The 19,326-nt window shown below is 40.6% G+C and overlaps 1 protein-coding gene across 5 annotated transcripts in view; it reads right to left on the bottom strand.

Annotated features, from left to right (window-relative positions):
• Nucleotides 1–9,402: 9,402 nt before the first annotated feature.
• The window catches only part of GTF2H1 (general transcription factor IIH subunit 1), a gene marked incomplete at its 5' end in the record, with an annotated part of 29,610 nt that continues 19,686 nt past the window's right edge, over nucleotides 9,403–19,326 (bottom strand). For all 5 annotated transcript variants that reach the window (XM_080999036.1, XM_080999034.1, XM_080999035.1 and 2 more), the window contains 2 exons: nucleotides 9,403–11,925; nucleotides 18,821–18,913. In XM_080999036.1, coding sequence (XP_080855162.1) covers nucleotides 11,839–11,925; nucleotides 18,821–18,913 — 180 coding nt within the window. In that variant the 3' untranslated portion in view covers nucleotides 9,403–11,838. The remainder of the gene's footprint in view (nucleotides 11,926–18,820; nucleotides 18,914–19,326) is intronic.

Raw genomic sequence — 19,326 nt, 5'->3', positions numbered from 1 at the left:
ACCGTCACTTTCCTCCTCTCTCTGGGCAGTGCAGCAAAGAGTGAGCAAAGAGCATAGGAGCAGCTGCCTTCATCCTGCCACTTCCTGGTCTCTGTTGGCACAGTGGTGGAGGCTCCCAATCCTCCCACAGAGAGAGAGAATGAGGAGAAGGCATGGTTGCTCGCCTTCAGCTCTGCCTCTGCAGAAAGTTTTGAGCAAGTGATGGTTGCTGCTGCTCATTTCTGAGATGCCCTCTCCCTCTGCAGGCACTTCCTGCTCATGCAGACAGTACAGAGGGAGGAGGAGGCCCAGCAGAGCCAAGCAAGGAAGCAGGTGGCCAGTGACTGTAGGCAGCTCACAGACTGAGTCAGAAGATCAGCCTCTCTAGCCATCAGTATCCTGGCTGGGCAGCAAAGCATCTGTTTTGCAGGCAAAAGGTCCTAGGTTCAGTTCTGAGCATCTCCAGGTAGGGCTTGGAGAGCAATCATATAAGACACTTGTTTTTTATGTCCCTAGCCCAGTGTTGTTAAAGACTGACCACAGGCTTTTCCAGCCCTGCTGAGAATTGAACCTGAGACCTCCTGACTGTGGCGCGCTGCTACTGAGCTGTAGTCACTGCCCATTAGGAGTAAGCCACCACCTCTGCCTGAGTAATCTAGCACAGAGAACTAGAGCTCCAATTCCCCACCCAGAGAGAAAGACTGAATAATTGGCTATTTTTCCATTACCAGCTCTTTATCACCCAGAGATAAAGGCGGTGTGTGTGTGTGTGTGTGTGTGAGAGAGAGAGAATGAATGAGAATGACTACCTACAGTACTGTTTCTCCTGTTCTCTGTTCACCGTCTCCACGCTAAGCAGCAGATTTCAGAGCAATGATGCTGTAGATAATGTTTCCAGGAAGGCTTAGTCCTGGGTCTCTTCTCCCTTTTCCAGCCTCAGCTGCTACAGGGCAGGTTACAATGCACTGTTTGATCACCTCTCCTCCCCAGCAACAGCTGCTGATCAGCTACTTTAGCCCTCAAAATAAAAAAAGGGCAACGATGCTGACACAAAACCCCACACATACACTAAGGCAGGCATGTCCAAAGCCCGTTTTGGGGGGGCCTAATCCAGCCTGCTGGTTGATTTAATCCGGCCCCCGTGGCAGTATATGTCATGGGGAAAAACTGTAAAAAAAGCTCAACAACTTCAATCTCAATAAAAAGTTCAACAACTTTGGTCGGCTCTCACACATGTTCACTTCATCAAATCTGGCCCTGAAAAACGTTTGGGTACCCCTGCACTAAGGAGAATAGAAGCATTGCTACCCGACCCCACCCCTACTTACCATTCCCCCCTCCACCTCTTTCCCTCTTTTATTCCTAATGTAACGCTAATGTCTCACAACAAATGAAACTGATCTGCAGAAAACGTAACTTGCAAAAAGAGACATTGCACATACTTTTGTAAACCAATAAATCTTTAATAAAAATACATTTTAAAAGTAAAATAAAAGGGGCAACCAGCACTGAGCATACCCCAAAAAGATGTCCTTTGACCCCAAGTTGCCATCCTGTAAACAAGACACTTATTGGCAGGTAATCCCCACTGAACAAATTTACTTTCAAGAAAGCATGCACAGGATTGGGCTGTCAAGTTAACATAAATGCATGCAGCTGGATCCTAAGACTATGTTCATTTAGAGGAACATTCCACTGAGTTGGATGATTGGCACTAACTTCTCATGTGCTTAAGGATATCACAAACAGAACACCCCTTCAACTTGCAGACATAGAGAACAAAATGTAAACAATGGGGAAAATAACCCTATTATGTAACATCTGATCACTTATCATATGGGATGAATATCATCAGCAGGTTGAGTTTTGCTAATTGCTGCAGTGATTTACAGTCTAGACTCCACTCCCAAAAGATACTTTGAATGATATAAAATATAATTCCTACACATGCATGGCTCTAGAATACAACATGAAGTGAAATCCATAGGAGGAAGTTATAAAGTTTATTAATGGTTAAATATCACTCCGGTTTGAATATTTACAGACAGTAGACTAGGCTATTGAAGGAAAAAATAGTAACAGTATCTAACAGCATTACTTATTGAAATAAAAATTACATATTTCCACCTATGTTTTTTAAAAAAACATGAATTTAATGGTGAGCAGGGTGGGTAGATTGAGAACTGCTGGTAGAGCTATAATTAAAAAGAACCCTTTAAATAATAATTTTGGAAGCATATTATTACACAAGCAGACACTGGTAAAGCAGATTTTACATATTTAATATTTCTCATCCTCTGGGGCCAATAGGTTTATTGAATGTCCCTGTTGAAAACTATCTCATTTGCTGTGCAGTTGGTACTAATTGCAGGCGTAAACGTATGTTAAGTTGTGATCTCAGCGTGATCAGTGGATGCCCTACACTTATTGGAATCTACTAGTCTGTGTGCTGCTGATCTGCTGATCTTTATTGCATTTTATTGCACCTACTCCACTGTTTGCACTCCAGATTAGTTTGTACTTCTTCCTGGTACGGATATTTTTAAATGGTGGACTTCTTGCAGAGTGCAGAGGGTGTGGGGAAAGCTTCTACAATCTGATTTTGCTTCAGGATGAGATAGGCCTTAACTTTACCACTAGAAGGATGGAACTTATCACAATAGCAGGTCTATATTCTCCTTAGCCAGACAGGCTGTCCCATCTGGGCCTCAGCACCATAACACTAGAGCAGGCTTCCTCAACCTCGGCCCTCCAGATATTTTGAGACTACAATTCCCATCATCCCTGACCACTGGTCCTGCTAGCTAGGGATCATGGGAGTTGTAGGCCAAAAACATATAGGAGGGCGGAGTTTGAGGAAGCCTTTCACTAGAGGCTTTGTTCCATTCATACTCAGACAGACTGGCAGTGTGTGAGAGAGAGGTGGGGCAGGCAACTGCTGCACACCCCTTTTCTGTTTCTTCATATCCTTTCAACCATTTCCCCTACTTTGAAAAATACTTTTCAGCAGCATTCTCAGTAAGCTTGCTTGAGGACATTTCATCTGGCTTGTAACCTCTGTAAGGGATATTGGGCATATATGAGTTTCCCAAAATAGATTTTTGGAAGGTCATGTAAGGCTCTTTCTCTGCCCCCAGTATAAAAAGCTCTGGGGTTTTAACTTACATGGAGGGTCTTTTGTGGCTACTTCCTCTGCCGGAGCAATAATGTTGCAGTCGTGTACACATATATTTGAACAATGGGATTTACTTCTGCGTTCCTGAGGGCTTAGCAGCAAATGGCACAAAAACCTACTTCTTTTAAAAGAGAGAGAAGAGGATGTTTTAATATTATTGCAAACAGCTTTGCATAATTGCCTCCCCCACCCTATCCAGTGAATCTGTCCATCTGCTTTGCTGCTTCTTCAGTGAAAGAGAGAGAGAATTATATGGTAAGGTTATTAGGGTTGTTGGCTGGATTCTGGCACAGAGCCTTTAATGCTTAGGATGGGTCCAGAATCTCGTTGGAACTGAAAATCTGCATGCAGGTTATTCAAGGTTGCTGCTAACATCCACGTCCCTGGGAGCAATCACATTTCTGTTTGTCATGCTGCCATCTCTGCTTCAGTACTGACATGAACTAGATATGAGTTACGATTTGGGACACATCCCTTATTCAGAGTGAAACAAACAAACAGACACAGACAGACAAGATATATTATGCACTGTGATAGGAATTTAGAGGTCTTAGCAACAGCATCTAGCCACATACACACAGAGACAGTATACACATAAAATTAACAATTGTAAGGGGCAGGTTTTTAAAAAATATTTCAGTCTGCTAAATTTGCTTTTCAGCATTTTCAGGGCAAGGGAGCACCCAGAAAGCTGTCTGTGGACAAACGCCAGCTCCCTTGGCCTGAAAAGCAAGATGAGCACCACACCCCATAGTTGCCTTTGACTGGACTTAACCATCCAGGGGTTCTTTACCTTTACCTTACCCTTTATTCCACTTGGCTAACAATATTATGTGTACTCAATTTCACAAAAGGAGCACTATGTTGGCAGGAGCTGGAAAGTTAGGGCAAAATGAAGGGGGAGAAAGTGCTAAATTTGTGTAAAAATAGTGGTCACATCCAGACCAAATAATGAAAAGCCTCCTTTTAGAAGCTCCAATAGAAATTTATCATAGTGTGAGGAAGGTGGACAAGCAGTTTTCCTTCCTCTCATAATACTAGAATCCAAAGCCATCCATTGATGCTGAATGTAGGAAGATTCGGCCAGTGTTTCCCAAACTTGGGTCCCCAGCTGTTTTTGGACTACAACTCCCATCATCCCTAGCTAGCAGGACCAGTGGTCAGGGATGATGGGAATTGTAGTTAAAAAACAGCTGGGGACCCAAGTTTGGGAAACATTGAGATAGACAAAGGAAAGTGATGGCCACCAATCTGGATAGCTTTCCAAGGATGAGATAAAATATTGGATGATAGGGCTATCAGTGACTGCTAGCCACAGCAGCTATGTTTTATCTCCAGTGTTAGAGGCAGTGTGTCTCTGAAGACTAGGCCCTGGAAATTATTATTTTTTGTTTTTTAAACACTGCCCCAGGGTTCTGAATAAATATTTGCCTGCTGCTTTGGTTGTGGGTCATGCAGTTCAGTTGTGTGTAAGAAGTAAGACAAGCTGAGTTCAGTGAGATTTACCTCCAAGTAAGCATACATGGGACTACAGCCTGACACAATTGTTGTTTGCTTTTGCCTTGCCTCCAGGTACCTGTACTGGTTCATTCAGAGTTGAGAGCACTTTCTGGCTGTGGCTGCAGAACAGAGCACATGAGCTTGGCTTAGTTTTGTACTGCATGGCAAATATAGTTATATCACTGATGCAGTTGAAACACATGCATTATTTAGAAACTTGCTGGCATCCTGCCAGCAAAGTGAACCTCTTACAGCCTTGACAGTCAGGCGTTTCGGTTTTTAAAATATATGTTAAAACCAAATGGTCATAGCAAAAAACCATTCCATGCCAGAAAATAAAATCTAATGAAGAATCAACAGGGTTTTATTATAATAGTGAAAGTACTCTAGCATAGATGGGTTTGTACTAAGTCATGATCTTGACAAAGTATAGCAATAGATTTAATATGCTGGTCAAATAGAAATAATGTCTGCCTCCTTTATCCCAGAAAAATGTCCAAACCAGAATGCATCTCCCTCCCTCCCTTGATCTCTAGATATACTGCAACAAGATAGATGGCCTATAAGGCTTCCTCCAGCTCCCTAGTTCTCACAGGAGAAAGGGAAATTTACATGTGCAGATCTAGAAATGGCTAGCTTTGCAACTGTGTGATGTGTAACTTTACTAGGAAAGTAACTCATGTAACAGGTTCCAGCGATTGCACTTGTTTGATGGCATTTTCATCCAATTATCCACTTAAATTGTTTAGGACTTCTTGCCAAAGGCCAGCTTGCAAGCTCACAGTGAAATTCTCTCTTTGACGCATAGGTACAAACTTTTCCAACATATCTCTCAGACTGACTTGTGCTAAGTTAAATTACGGACCTGTCAGAACAATGCAGGCATTTTAGGATCTGCAAGTGATGGGTTGTAGAAACAAGTTCCCTAACTTGTTTATCCTTTTCAGTGTTTCCCTCCCTGTGTACACTGAACACAAAGAGGGAGCAGGAACACTGGTCTTACCCAGAACATCACCATACCCCCATTGTCAGCAAAATCTTAAAAATCATCTTAAACTGTTCTGCAGTGTAACTTCTTCAATTAGGGAAATGCTCAGACTGCTTCCTTCCAGGGCTGGCTGCTTATAAACAAAATATTAATTGTTGCTAATGAGCAATTTTGGTAGGGCCAGTGACTTTACTAATGGTTCTATGTGTAACAAGCCCACATTTCATCTTTGATTAAAAATAACAAAGACTTGGGGGTGGGAAGAGAGAGAACTAATTACTATTACAGTCAACGGTCCAAATGGACAGCTAGCTGCTGCCAACTTTATTAAATGATGCCAGAGAGAAAGATTCTAGCATAGCCTTCAGGATGTTATTTAAATTTCTTTTTGCATGGTTGCTCATTCAGTCATGCACAGCCTAGGGAACACAGGATTACCATCTCTATGAGAACTAGGACTCAGACATTGGCACGGGAACCAGGCAGCCTAGTTTAGGAGAAGCTTCCCACTGCCTGTGCTAACTCAGATTAATGTTTAAAAAAGTAATATGTATTTTACATTTCTCCAGTATAGTCCAGCTAGCAACTTTCAACTTTCCTTTATTGCATTTCATATAGGAATTTAGCAGCACCCATTAACTAAGCATCCAAAGGAGTGAGGGGAGACAGAAGAGACCAGGATGGTTGCCTTAGATGACAGCCACAGATGGCAAAGAGGACAGTCTGTTTTGCTGGATGTGCCAGATGTGTTCACCCAGGTAGATAACCAGGATGTTATATTCAGCTTTGGGTAAGGCACAGAGCTCGCTTCATCAGATTTCAGATTAACTAGTCAAACTCTTCAAAGGCAACCAACACTGCTGTTATAACTGCTCAATCTGCCACTGCTCTTTTTTATGACAGCTGGGATAGCTCGGTTAGTAGAGCATGAGACTCTACTAACCCATGCTGGGGAAATCTTCCTGCAGTGCAGGGGGTTGGACTAGATAACCCTTCTGGTCCCTTCCAGCTCTACAAATTCTACAATTCTCTGTGATGAGGTAGAGAATCTAAAGGTGCTCATTGCTTCAGCAATCTCAGAATGTACTATTTCTGCTGCATTGAGCATGATGCTTAAGCCAGAGGCAAACGAAGAATATATTAGGGCAGGCATCCCCAAACTCGACCCTCTATATGTTTTGGGACTACAACTCCCATCATCCCTAGCTAACAGGACCAGTGGTCAGAGATGATGGGAATTGTAGTCCCAAAACACCTGGAGGGCCGAGCTTGGGGATGCCTGTACAGTACTGTATTAGGGAGAGGGCTTGTAGCAGCTCAGTGGCAAAATGTATACTCACTAAGCAGAAGGTTGAAAGGTTGTACAGTTCAGCTCAGACATACTGTTGCTTTGTTTCAATTGCCTCATTGTATCTGACTCAGAGTAAATAGCTTGTTAACAATGTTTGCTTAAGGTGAAGTGGTCTCACTGCCAGAGTGAGGACCTGGTAATAACATTAATGGCCAGGAAATCATCAAGGGAGCAAATTGTGCTACAGAATTACCCAGACTGCTCTGAAATGAAAAACACCATTCAGACTCCTGGAGCTACTGCAGAAGCAGCCTCAGTGCAAAGCGGCTGAGAAAGAAAGGGGAGCAGATCAACAGGCTTACTGAGTAGTTTTACATGGAAGTTTTGGGCTGGGTAGAAGTCAAAAGTAAAATTGTCATCTCTCTTGCATGATTCATTGGGCTTCCTAGCTATAAAAATCAAGTATGTAAAAGGGTTGTTTTCTCCTTGGATTTTGAGGCCAGCTTACCAACCAAGAGCCCAGAAAAACAAAAGGCAACACAGCCCCACTGAGACCAGAATTGGTGTGTGCCAATGCTAGCAATGTCACCATCTAATTCCTTTTTCCACTTTAGTTAAGAATGAAACAGGGAACCAGGATGAATAAAGCCTCAAAAATTCAGGTATTGTTAGGCAATTTAAGGGACTGACCATTGACAAAAGACCACTAATCTCTCTTAATGGGCCATTTGCCACCTAGGATGGGGTTGGACACAAGTATGTGGCAGATTATGCAAACACAGTAAGACATTCTCCACCTTTTAAGGCCCACAGCGGTTCTCTTATTGCCTAATTAACATCAGTAGGAACAAACTTCCTGCCCCAGAGGATAATCCAGTACATGTCAAGGTCAGTCAGGTCCTGCATAAACCTAGGCCTTTTCTCATGGAATGTAGATCCCCATTACAGCACCCATACTAGTGGTATGGGTGGCGCCGTGGGTTAAACCATAGAGCCTAGGACTTGCCGATCAGAAGGTTGGCGGTTCCAATCCCCGCTACGGGGTGAGCTCCCGTTGCTCAGTTCCAGCACCTGCCAACCTAGCAGTTTGAAAGCATGTCAAAAGTGCAAGTAGATAAATAGGTACCGCTCCGGCGGGAAGGTAATCGGCGTTTCTGTGCGCTGCTCTGGTTTGCTCTGGTTAGTCATGCTGGCCACATGACCCGGAAGCTGTACGCTGGCTCCCTTGGCCAATAAAGCGAGATGAGCGCCGCAACCCCAGAGTCGGTCACGACTGGACCTAATGCTCAGGGGTCCCTTTACCTTTTACTAGAGGTATATCTACTGAACCACAGGCACTGCATAACATGGAAAGAGGCAATTTCTCTTTGCCACTTATCTCGTTGATTTGGTTTTGCCAAATAACAAACATAACGAGTGTGATGAAGTGGGGCAGGAACTCCTAGCTTAAGCCCTATAGTACAATGGCAGTGGTAGAATGGACAACACACAATCAGCTTACAAGTGGAGGTAGAATTTAACTCCTGAGTTACAAAACTAGAAAATTGGGGCAAGGTTTCATTATGTGCAATGCAACTTCCCCGCCTCAAACCTGAGGGTTCCACCAACCCTCTGGGGCAGATTGACTACATCCAAGGAGCACAAGGTGGCATAACATGGCTATCTTTCTCCTCACTTAGTCCCTGCAAGCCTGCGAGGTAGGTTATGTTGAGAGGCAGTTACCGGCTTGAGGTCATCCACTGAGTTCCATGGCCAAGTGGGGATTTGAATGCTGGTCTTCCATGTCCTATTCCAGGGCTCTAACCACTACCCCCCACTCTGGCTCTGAATTAGATTAATAAAGCCCAGGAAAAAAAATTAACTTATGGAACTCCTTATATTTAGAAAATACATAGTCACCACATTTTAATGACATTATGAGTTGCATGCACACTTTTGCATTTCTTTTCAAAAATTATTTGATTAAAATGTATAGTATTCTATTTTTTGCAAGTAAAAATGTAAATGACTTTTTAAACAAAAGATTTGTTCAATTGTTTCATTACATTCATCACTGAAAATGTTCTTTGTGTGCCTAACCAGAGCCTCCTGCAGCTGTACTCTCTGCTCTTCTTTGATCTCCTAGACCTCTTGCTGAATGTGCAGACTGTCTGGTTGGGTGAGCATTGATGTGCATGTGTGCCATTACCCAACATGCAATGCCTGAGCAGCAGTAGCACACACAGCTGAGGCTCCCATTTAAAAGATGGAAAGGATATTTTCCTTTCAACTGAAGGACAGCCACAGCAGCCTAGAATATTTGCAAGTAAAATTTTGAAATGAATTACAGTTCAGCGTGTCAAAAACAAAGGAACCTTTAAAATACTCAGTTACACAAGCATGATTATCAGATTCTCGAGTTGATATTTCCTCTTGATTTGAGAGAAGTCACAAGATAGACACCCTAAAGCATAGAAAAACCACTTGACGACAGAATTCAGATTTATTCTACAATTTTGGATCAATGCCAGTGATACAAGTTGCATGAGTTTCCATTAAATACAAGTTCTATCTTCAGATTCCAATAACTGCATGGTTAGCAAAACATCATTTCACAGTTAATGTCACTCATCTGTTTTGGACCATGCTTAAGTAGTACTGGAATCAACAAAGGTCAAACAGCAGGAGCACAAAAGAGCTTTGTAAGGAGAGTAGGCATGATAGTGCTATTGCCATCTTCTGGTAGGAGAGTCTCATGGTACTTCTCAAGTCAAAGAATTGAAAAAACCATTCACGGTGTTTAAATTTCTGCAATTACACACTTTTTTGTCCCAAAGCCTGACATAACTATGGAAATTTTAAAATTCCAGGAAGAGTAGACAGAAAAAATATTTTGTTAAATGACCGTCAATCTGGTTATCTGCCTGAATAAGTTTTGATGAAGCCCACCTTTATGGTCTGTATCAGCTAATTATTGCTCAGAATAATCAGTGCAAATGTATACCTTCATGCCTTCACAGCAACAGGATCAAGTAGAATATGTGCACATGAATCCTGCACTTGAGCCTGACCGAAGCATTTCTCGATGCAAAAAGCTGTTTCAGCCTGGCACCTGTAGTACGCTCTTTGTTGCACAGATGATACTTGAAGATAGGTATGTGTCATTGGTACACTGCCAACAAGGTCATCAGAATTACACTTGCTTGAGGGGCTCACCCAAAAGACACAGTGACGTATTACCAGAGCCATGTTTCAGTAAGTTGACATTACCACAGCAGCAGCAGCTTTTATTATTCATGATTAATTCCAGCTTTTCACATTTTGCCGCGTCCGATCAAAGAGAAAGCTCCTTTTCGTTTAGAAGCAGAATCACTTTGCAACACATAACATGCAGCCCCTCTGAAAAGGCAAGCAGTGGCAAGTTTAAGGATAATGCCTTACATCTACTTCATAGTATTTCAGTATAGATACAGTGGTCTGCTTATCAAGTTTGGGTTGTTGCAGAATATCAATTCACTGGAGAACACTGTGTGAGCATGTAAAGAAGCACATACTCTGGCATGAGGAGAAATTCTTGTGGCTCTCAAACTGCTAGTTCATAGACATGGCTCAAGGTGGGAAGCGATCCTTCATGCCAATACACTGTAAATCAGTAATACTAATAATTCTTTTTGGGCATGAACAGTTCTGAAAATAGGATAAAGTTTCTAACTTACCAATGAATTCCAACAGTTGCCACTAAAAAATAATGGATTATGGGGTCATAAACCACTGGTTTCTAAAATATCTCAATAGATCTCATCACACACATAATCAAAGCCATTTGCTTGGTCCTAGAATAGACTTCTAATGAGGAAGACATTAAGACAACAAAATATAAGGAGTCTGACTCCATGGACTATATAAAACAAGTTTACTTTGTTTTTATAAGTCAAGTATTTAATACATGGCAGGTACATCTTAGGTAAGAGTGAAATGCTTCCTGTTTGGACCATAATATGGAACAGATTCCACATATAGCTAAAGATATCGTATTTTCACTCTTCAATGATTATCTAGTCGCCAGATACAGCGCTAACAGTCATCAGGAGAGAACTGAAAAAAGCACATGTAAGATTGTTTTTCCCCTCAATAGTATAAAAAGTTATTGTTTCTGTAAGCTTCTTAAACTCACTTTAAAAATGATTTTGTTTCACCTCCAAACAAAAGTCAGACTTTAAAAAACTGCAGCAGCACACTCTAGCGGTAAAAAGAAAACATTTAAACGATGGCTGGTAAAAATCCTGCATAAAACTTTGCACTCTTTCTGCCAAAGGTACCTCCTTTAAACACCAAACTTCATCAGTGCATTGGCTGTTGATTTGTAGCAAAACATGGCAAAAAAACCCAAAACTTTTTTATTTTAGCATCTAAGCTGCTTAGGAATTTGAGGCAAAAAAGTCTCTCAATAATATTTAAAATGTTAAACCTGTTTCTAGAAATACAAACAGAATTCAATATAATGCCAGGATACAGTGAAGAAATAACTGTTTAGGTTCTACCCTGTACCATACACTTTTAAAAAACTAGACAAACAATCTTGGATTTTATTAATACACCCTTTTTAAAGTTTTTATTTCTGAAAGCAGCTCTTTATGAAAATCAAAAGCAGTTCCTGAGTAACTGCAGTAAACAGTGTCTTTACATTTATAGATATAGATATTTGCCACTTAGCTCTTCTGGTTTGGTTCCTTTTAACTTCCTAGTTTTCAAGTTTGACCTCTTGTTTCTTTCCAGAAAGTGTGCAAGTTCAGTTAGCATCGTTTTCAGGAGTCCGTATGATGCTGACTTTCCAGCATTGTCTGTAAGATATACCCCACTGGGTAGCTGCATTCCTACAGCTATTGCAAATGCTTCCCACTCAAAAAATCTGGCATCACTGGGTCTTCACGTTTTCTTCAACATACGCCGAGACTGCCATGTGTGGAATTTATTGTAGGCTGTTTGAAGCATTTCTTCTATGTGATTTATCAGCTGAAAAAAAACAAGGTTTGCAAAAATTAGTACAAAAATATTACTAAGCCAAGGGCTACATTCAATGTTAGTCCTATTAAGGGTGTACCCAGTGAAGTTAATGAAAGTGACTTAAGTCTGGACTGTTAATTTTGATTTTTTTTTTTTAAAAGCAATTTATTAAGTTTTACAATAAAAATAAACATAATAAACAATGTAACATTGATCTTAACATATTTTCACATTTTCTTTAGACTTCCTCACATCTCCCGCTCCCATTTTCATCGTTATAACGTTTTGTCAGCAATTTATCATCTTATTTTAAAATTCTTATATCCCTTATATTTCATAATCTTATAGTTCTCAAAAGGAGCTAAGTTTCACAATCTTACTTATTTTCTTAAAAACTTCTAAATTTAGTGGTGCTCAGTTATTTTGATCTAGCGTCTTGTTTAGCATTCACTCAAATTACAATACTTTTGTAAATAGTTCTTAAATTTCTTCCAGTCCTCCTCGATCCTCTCTTCTCCCAGGTCACGGATTCTGCCGGTCATTTCAGCCAGTTCCATGTAGTCTATCAGTTGTGTCTGCCATTCTTCCAGTGTGGGTAGATCTTGAGTTTTCCAATATTTTGCGAGAAGTATCCTTGCTGCTGTTGTTGCATACATAAAAAATGTCTGGTCCTTCTTTGCCACCCCTTGGCCGACAATACCCAGAAGGAAGGCCTCTGGTTTCTTAGTGAAGGTATATTTAAATACCTTTTTCAGTTCATTATAAATCATTTCCCAGAACGCCTTCACTTTAGGGCAAGTCCACCAGAGGTGGAAGAACGTTCCCTCACACTCTTTGCATTTCCAACACTTATTATCAGACACGTGGTAAATTTTGGCAAGTTTGACTGGGGTCATATACCATCTATAAATCATTTTCATTACATTTTCTTTCAGAGCGTTACATGCAGTAAATTTCAATCCATTGTTCCACAACCTCTCCCAGTCCTCAAACATGATATTATGCCCAATGTCCTGTGCCCACCTTATCATAGCCGGTTTAACCGTTTCATCTTGTGTATTCCATTTCAACAGCAAGTTATACATCCTTGAAAGTACCTTAATCTTTGGTTCTAACAATTCTGTTTCTAATTTCGATTTCTCCACCTGGAACCCTAGTTTTTTATCATTTTTAAAAACTTCTTTAATCTGAGCGTAATGTAACCAATCTCGCACTTTGTCTTTCATTTTCTCCAAACTCTGCAATTTCCAATTGTCTCCATCCTTTTCTAGTATTTCCCAATATTTTGGCCATTTAGCCTCCATATTGGGTCTTTTTCGGGCCTTGGCTTCCAAAGGTGAAAGCCACCTTGGTGTCTTATTTTCCAGCAAGTCTTTATATTTTATCCAGACATTAAACAATGATTTTCTGACAATATGGTTCTTAAAGGCCTTGTTTGCTTTAACCTTGTCATACCATAAATATGCATGCCATCCAAAAGCATTGTTAAACCCTTCCAGATCTAGCACATCAGTGTCCTCAAGAAGTAGCCAGTCTTTTAGCCAGCAGAACGCTGCGGCTTCATAATACAACTTTAAGTCTGGCAGGGCAAAGCCCCCTCTTTGTTTTGCGTCAGTTAATATCTTAAACTTAATTCTGGGCTTTTTGCCCTGCCAGACAAACTTAGAAATGTCTCTCTGCCACTTCTGAAAGCACCCCGTTTTGTCCAAGACCTGAAGTGTTTGAAATAAAAACAACATCCTTGGCAATACATTCATCTTGATAGCAGCAATTCGGCCTAACAAAGAAAGTTTCAATTTTGACCAACTATCTAAGTCTCTCTTAATTTCTGTCCAGCATTTTTCATAATTGTCCTTAAATAGACTTAGATTTTTTACTGTTATGTTTACCCCTAGGTATTTTACTTTTTTAACCACATTAAGTTCCGTCTCATTCTGAAACCGTTCTGACTCTGTATCAGTCAAGTTTTTCCCCAAAACCTTAGTTTTATGTTTATTTAGTTTAAATCCAGCCACCCGACCAAAATCATTAATCAGTTGTAATACTCTTTTCGTACTGGGCTCTGGCTTCTGCAAGGTCAAAACCAGGTCATCTGCAAAAGCTTTTAATTTATATTGTTTCTGACCGACCTGAATTCCTTCCACCAACCGATCCTCTCTAATCATGTTCAATAGCACTTCCAGAACCGAAATAAATAACAAAGGGGAAATAGGGCAACCTTGTCGTGTCCCTTTTTCAATTTTAAACTCTTCTGTAACCACATTATTAACTATCAGTTTAGCTTTCTGTTCTGAGTATATCGCCCCGATCCCATTCTCAAAACCCCGTCCCACTCCCATCTCTTTTAAATTTCCCATCATAAATTTCCAGGAGATATTGTCAAAGGCCTTCTCCGCGTCTATAAAGATTAAAACTGCTTTTGTATTTATGTCTGTTTGCAAAAGTTCCAAAATGTCAATAATGTTCCTTGTATTAGCAAACAGATGTCTTCCTGGGAGAAAGCCGGCCTGGTCCTTATGAATTACTTCATTCAAAACTTTTTTAAATCTATTTGCCAAAATGTCTGCAAATATTTTGTAATCCACATTTAAAAGAGAGATGGGATGGTAGTTCTTAAGTTGTGTCTTTTCAGCTTCCGACTTTGGTATTAATGTGATAAACGCTTCCTTCCACGACTCCGGTGCCCTCCTCCCCTCCATAATTTCATTGCTGACCTCCATCAAAGGTTGTATCAAATAGTCTTTTAATGTCTTATAGTACTTGGAGGTCAGCCCATCTGGTCCTGGAGATTTGCCAAGTTGCATGTTCTGGATGGCTTGTTCGATCTCCTGTCGTGTTATTTTAGAATTCAGGATTGTCCTATTTTCTTGTGACAATTTAGATAGTCCGTTTTTTACCAAAAATTGTTTAATCTCAGCATCATCTTGCGGCCCTTGGGTGTATAATTTTTTGAAATATCTCTGGAAACACTTTCTGATGTCCACTGGATTCTGAATGTTTTTTCCATCAACCTCTAAGTTTGTAACAGTATTTAATCTTTGTCTTCTCTTCAGCTGCCAAGCTAGCAGTTTTCCACATTTATTCGCCGACTCAAACGTTTTTTGTTTCATTAATTTAACCTTCCATTCAATTTCCTGATTTATCAATTTAGAATATTGTGTTTGATAAAGTTTAATTTCTCTCAGAGTTGGCTGTGACTTCGGATTCACTCTTAATTTTTTCTCTAATTCTTTTATTTTATCCAAAATCTTATCTTTTTTCTCATTTTGTGTTCTTTTCTTTACTGCATTCTGTTGTATCAAGAATCCCCTCATTACAGCTTTGCTTGCGTCCCAGATTATTCTTTTTTCCACCATATTATTCATATTTATCTCAAAATAGTCCTTCAAAGCTTTTTGGGCCTTCTTGGTAATTTCCTGATCTCTAAACAAATTGTCATTCATCTTCCATCTAAAGGATCCAGTTGGTAATAGTGTCATATCCATCTTTACTGCATTATGGTCGGAGCAGGTCTTTGGGCAGATTTCCACTTTTCTGACCTTAGGTGCCAGGCCTCTAGAAATCCATATTTGGTCGATTCTTGTCCAGGTCAGTTGGGCTTCAGAAAAGAATGTTCCCTCTCTTCCTAGTGGGTTCTTTGTCCTCCAAATGTCAATCAAATCCATATTGTCAGTCATTTCAAAAAAGGTTTTAGGTAGTCTGCCGTCTTTTGTAACATTTTGATTTTGTGACTTGTCCATGTTAGTTGATACGACCCCATTCATATCTCCCATCATTATGATGTTGTTGTAGTCTAGATAGTCCAGCATTGTCTCCTGCAACTTCTTGTAAAATTCCGATTTCCCTTCATTAGGTGCATAGATTCCTAATATCAGCAGTTTCTCTCCTTGATATTGTATCTCAATAGCCAAAATTCTTCCATGTTCATCTTTGAATAGGAATTTAGGTGACAGGCTCTCTTTTGCATATATCACCACACCTCTCTTCTTAACTTTGTCAGACGATACAAATTCCTGGCCCAATCTTTTGTTTATTAACACTTTTCTGTGGAGCCTCGTCACATGTGTTTCTTGTAAACAAATAATGTCCAATTGTTCTTTTTTTAATATATGAAATATTTTCTTCCTTTTTTCCGGAATGTTACAACCATTAATATTCCAGCTCAACAGTTGCAGAGACATCCTGAACTATCTGGTTATTTTTCAAGGGGTGGTATCTTCTCAGGATCTTCAGGTTCCACAGATGCTGATGTTGGTACTGGCGTTGCCTCAGGCCCAGAAGGTAGTTCAATTCCCTTTTGAAGGTCCTCTCCGTATGTAGACAAGAATTTGTCTCTCTCTTCCAGTGTTCTTACTTTAACCTTTCTCCCTCTAAAGGTAAAAGATATTCCTTGGGGAAATTCCCACCTGAATGGAATTGCGTTGCTCCTTAGTAGTTTAACAAGTTCAGAATAGGCGGCTCTAAGATCAAGCAGTAGTCTTGGGATATCTTTATAAATTTCAATTCTTCTATCCAAGACCTCCAGTGATTTTACAAAATGTAGTCCCAAAATCTTATCCCTTTCCTCCTTTGATCTCAATGTTATCAAACAGTCTCTGGGCCTCTCCTTCTTTATGAATCTTCCAAGTCTGAAAGCTGACACGATTTTAAAGTCCTTTTCTTCCAAGTTCCAGAACTTGGAGAATTCTTTGGTCAAAAACTCAGTTAGATGTCCTTCTTCTGCCTCTTGTAGTAATCTAATCCTTAAGTTGCTCTCACGGTTTCGCAGTTCTATCATAGAGAGATAAATCTGATGTTCCCCAACTTGTTTAGTGAGTGGTCTTACCTCTTGCTCTAAATTTTCTAATTTTTGTCTAGTGTCCTCAGTCAATTTCCGATTTTCTGCTGAGGCCTCCGTTAACTGTCCAATTGCTTGTGCATTCTGTGCCACTTGTGTGGTTAATTTATTTAGACATTCTGTGTTTTTGTCAATCTTTGCTGATTGCACATCTACTTTCTTGTCCAAAGCTTCCAATTTTTCAAAAATTTTGTCTAGAACAGAAACAGATGCTCCTGAGGCCATATCTTCCAATTGTAACTGCTCTGCTTCGCCCTCTCCCTCCACTTCTGAGGGCAAAGTAGGCACAGATGATCTACGTGTCTGTGAGGCTGAGGTTAGAGTTGTTAAAGTTGTTTGTTTAGCTCTCCCTCTTTTTCTTGTGCCACTCATTCCAACGTTATCTGTCAGTCAAGGTCACACTGAGTTATTCCCATGGGAATGGAAAGGTCCAGAGCAAGCAAACAGCAAGGGAATCGAAAATAAAAAGTGCATGTAAAGTCACTGTTTTAGTCCAATCCTCTAGAGGGAGCTTAATCTGTCTTTCAGAGTCTAATTTAATGTCCAAGAACCTTCAAGTACAAATATTTAGCAGAGTTTATAAATAGTCACTTTGTTGCAGACAGTGCTTATTTATCTCCAAAAAGAATGTTTCAAATTTAAAAGGTCTCAATACCCTCAGATTGTTTCAAGTTCCAATATACAGTATCCAAATCTGCAGTGCTGACAGCTCCCTTAGTGCTCAGGCAGCTCCTGACTCTGGGTTTCACCTTCTAATTTGTAATCCAATAAAAGGAGGAAAGTCAAGTGCAAGTAAAAATCCCAAATCTTTAGCTTAAAGTCTTTACTTTAAGATACAAGTTCAATAGATGCTTAGATCTGTAAAACTTAGAATCTCTTTCTTTCAGCCTCCACTCCTCCAGCTAATTGCTTTTTTCAAGTTCAATGGCTGCGGAAGACGGACTTCCTGCTTCCTCGTCTCTCCGCTTTCAGCCAAGTTCAAGCCAATTTAAATTTTCCCTTTAAAGTCTCAAATTCAAGTGACTCAGTCTTTTACTCACAAGTTAGTTGCTTTTTCGTCCGAATCCGTAATTTAGCAGGAAAAGGGATCAGCGCTCACCGACAGTAGCAGCGCGGCTTCGCTCCTCAGGCTGTGAAACAGCTCTCAGCGCCGCAACCCCCCTCCGCGCTCCGGAGCCCCTTACGGGGTTCCTTCTGCACTTGGAGGGTCGCTGAAGGCGCCCACCGAGCCTCAAGACCCCAGGCTCTTGCCGCCTGGGGTTTTCCAGAGTGGGTCTCTGCTTCGCCGTAGCGGACGACCCGTTGCCTGCGGAGCCTCCTCTCCCGTTCAGAAGAGGACCGCCATTGCCGTTCGCGCCGCCCCCGGAAGTCTGGACTGTTAATTTTGATTGAGTCTACTCTGAGGAGAACTGAGTTGTATAGAACACCAAGTATTCATCTTCTCTGAGTGCAAAAAAAAGCAGAATCACACACAGATCAGTGATGGTAAATGAGAAGACTTCATTTCATGAGTCAGAACTTTTTTTTTACTGGTCCTCTATTGCACAATAGAACACACTGGCAATATATAGCTAACAACTTGAAGGGAAGTTTAAATAACTCACAAAAAAAAAGCACCTTTAGCCTTATCTTATACAGGTCATGGCAATGGATTCAGTAAGACCACCCATAGGAAAAGAAGAGTTTGGGCACTTGAGTCATGATTATGATAAAGCTTTGAAGCAGGATAGTGACCACAAGGTACCTTCAGTTAATGTGAAGTCCCTGCTGTTAAAGAGTTGATTGAGGTGCTGTCCATTTTACGACATGGGAGGAACAGGTGGGTATAGTGGTCATTTTCGAAGTTGACATTTAAGAAGGAAGGGGGCTGAGTTACAGGAAATACTTTCATGGTGTTCACTGCCCACTCTAGAAAAAACTGAAAGCCTCCTTATTTCTGAAGTTAATGGTACCTGTTTCATATAAGGCAAATCAATTTTGCCATTCTTTCTAGCAATCAGCAATTTATATGAACAATGCATTATGCTACCCTTATATTTCATATTTGTAGGTTGCTTTCCCCCTTACATTTATGCTTAAATACTGTCTTCGAATTTTGTCTTGGAATGGACACAGTTTAGTAACTTGAAATCTTTCCAGATTACTCCTCATTTTCACAACCTGAAAGAGAAAATATCAGAGAACAAACATTTAAAGGAAGCTATTTTGCTTTTTCAAACTTATCCGTTCCACTGGTAGATTTCCACTGTTGGATTTCACCCTAATGCTTGTATCTAATTGTGCTGAAATAACTCTAATCCACTGGAGCATTCTGCAAGTGGGGAAACGGGGGGGGGGGGGTTGTTCACCCCCGCAAATGTCCCTTTTTCTTTTGCAGCTCTCTATGCTACACACTACACTATTCCAAAAAAGGGCCCCCAACTCTGAAACAGATGGGGGGAGGGGGGAGGTCACGTCAGACAGATGGAAGGGGAAAAATATCTGTGAAAATTACTTCCACCTCACACTTTCCATTTATAGAATCTTCCACTGGATCAAAAAACCGTGTGTTAGCAGAGACACATTTAAATAGA

The sequence above is a fragment of the Podarcis pityusensis genome (assembly GCF_964106645.2).
Source record: "Podarcis pityusensis genome assembly, chromosome: 1".
NCBI classification, from domain to species: Eukaryota; Metazoa; Chordata; class Lepidosauria; order Squamata; family Lacertidae; genus Podarcis; species Podarcis pityusensis.
This window is presented reverse-complemented; position numbering and strand designations above follow the sequence as displayed.